We start from the raw sequence: 2,095 nt of genomic DNA on the forward strand, positions 1-2,095 counted from the left end.
TGTCTGTCTGTCTGTCTGTCTGTCTCTCTCTCTCTCTCTCTCTCTGTCTGTCTGTCTCTCTCTCTCTCTGTCTGTCTGTCTGTCTGTCTCTCTGTCTCTCTCTCTGTCTGTCTCTCTGTCTGTCTGTCTGTCTGTCTCTCTCTCTCTCTCTCTCTCTCTCTCTCTCTCTCTCTCCTACATGAATTGAAAATAATCTAACTGTAGCTCTGCTTGTATATCTGCTGAATTCAGTCATTAATTCTGTGTGTGTGTGTGTGTGTGTGTGTGTGTGTGTGTGTGTGTGTGTGTGTGTGTGTGTGTGTGTGTGTGTGTGTGTGTGTGTGTGTGTGTGTGTGCAGGTGAAGCTGTGGTACGATAAGGTCGGTCACCAGCTGATCGTCACGGTCCTCGGAGCCAAAGAGCTTCCCGGCAGGGAAGATGGCCGCCCGCGGAACCCGTACGTCAAGATCTACTTCCTGCCTGACCGGAGGTAGGCCCGCATCACTTCCTCTTCCTGCAGGAGGCGTCGCCGTAGCGACAGGAACGCTGTGACGGGGGACATGAATTTGATTTAAACGATAAGCTGTTCAGGTTTAGATGATGTCAGACGCTCATTTGAATATTAATGAATATCATCTCAAGACTTCCAAAGAGCTTTTTAATGAAACATGAGATCAGCTGTTTGAAAACATCCAGAGCTGAACTGAACCAGGCTGAATGTCTCAGTGCTGAAGGACTGGAGACTGGACCTGAACAGACCTGAACTCCAACACACCAACACTTTCCTCCTGGTCTGGTCTGTTGCTGCAGAGAAATAAACCTTATGGCAGCACTTTAGATCAGGGAACATATGTTCACAGTGTATTGGTTGATTATGAGTTATTACAAACCACTTATTAGCTCTTTATTCTGCAGATAAAACATGAACTCTTATTGTTTCAGTCAGAGATTGATGCTTATTCTCCCTTAATTAGGCTTTCTGAATAACTTTCATTCATTTAAATCATTTGAACATTTCTGTTGGTTTACAAACAAAAGATATTTGTTTCCTTCCCAAAATCGCACAAGAAATGTTTTTATCCATTTAACAAACATGAGAAACCAGAAACAATCAACTGCTGTAAGCACTGAGATAAAATAAGATAAGATAAGATAAGATGAGATAAGATAAGATAAGATAAGATAAGATAAGATGAAACGAGATGAGATGAGATGAGATGAGATAAAATAAGGTAAGGTAAGATAAGGTAAGATAAAATAAGATAAAATAAGATAAGATAAAATAAGATAAGATGAGATAAGGTAAGATAAGATAAAATAAATAAGGTAAGATAAGATGAGATAAGATTAGATAAGGTAAGGTAAAATAAGATAAGATCGGGTAAGATAAGATATGATAAGATAAGATAAGATAAAATAAGATGAAATGAGATGAAATGAGATGAGATAAAATAAGGTAAGGTAAGATGAGATAAGGTAAGATAAAATAAGGTAAGATAAGATAAGATAAGATGAAATGAAATGAGATGAGATAAAATAAGATAAAATAAAATAAGGTAATATAAGTTAAAATAAAATAAGATAAGATGAGATAAGATTAGATAAGGTAAGGTAAAATAAGATAAAATAAGGTAAGATAAGATGAGATAAGGTAAGATAAGATAAGATAAGATGAAATGAAATGAGATGAGATAAAATAAGATAAAATAAAATAAGATAAGATAAGATAAGGTAAGATAAGATAAGGTAAGATAAGATAAGGTAAGATATCACTTTGTTGAGGGAAAACAGAGTTATTGTTTTACCTGCAGAATAAGGAGCTAATAAGTGCTTTGTAATGACTAATAATGAACAATACACTGCTAATTTGCATGTTAATAAGCAATATGTTCTAATATGTTCCCTGATCTAAATGTTGCCAACTTTATTAGTACAGCGACTTTCCCACAGGAAACAGACTCAGTGTTTTAGCACAAAAAAGGAAAAAGAGGCGTAAAGCAGTTTAATAAAGAGAATAACGAGTTTACATTGAAACCAGAAAACTGCAAATAAGTAGTAATATTTTTTAGCCAATCAGCACAGTGCAGTGGGAAGTCCCGCCTACACAACCAATGAA

The 2,095-nt window shown here is 36.2% G+C and overlaps 1 protein-coding gene across 1 annotated transcript in view; it reads left to right on the plus strand.

Moving 5' to 3' along the window:
- Nucleotides 1-338: 338 nt before the first annotated feature.
- LOC139665395 (regulating synaptic membrane exocytosis protein 2-like) overlaps nt 339-2,095 on the plus strand; it is a gene marked incomplete at both ends in the record, with an annotated part of 32,097 nt that continues 30,340 nt past the window's right edge. The window contains one exon of the mRNA XM_071544401.1: nt 339-469. Within this exon, the coding sequence (XP_071400502.1) occupies nt 339-469 (131 nt within the window). The remainder of the gene's footprint in view (nt 470-2,095) is intronic.

The sequence above is a fragment of the Centroberyx affinis genome, unplaced genomic scaffold, assembly GCF_046629955.1.
Source record: "Centroberyx affinis isolate AG114_WGS23_722 - 3 ecotype Tasmania unplaced genomic scaffold, CSIRO-AGI_Caff_v1 ptg004555l_1, whole genome shotgun sequence".
NCBI lineage: Eukaryota > Metazoa > Chordata > Actinopteri > Beryciformes > Berycidae > Centroberyx > Centroberyx affinis.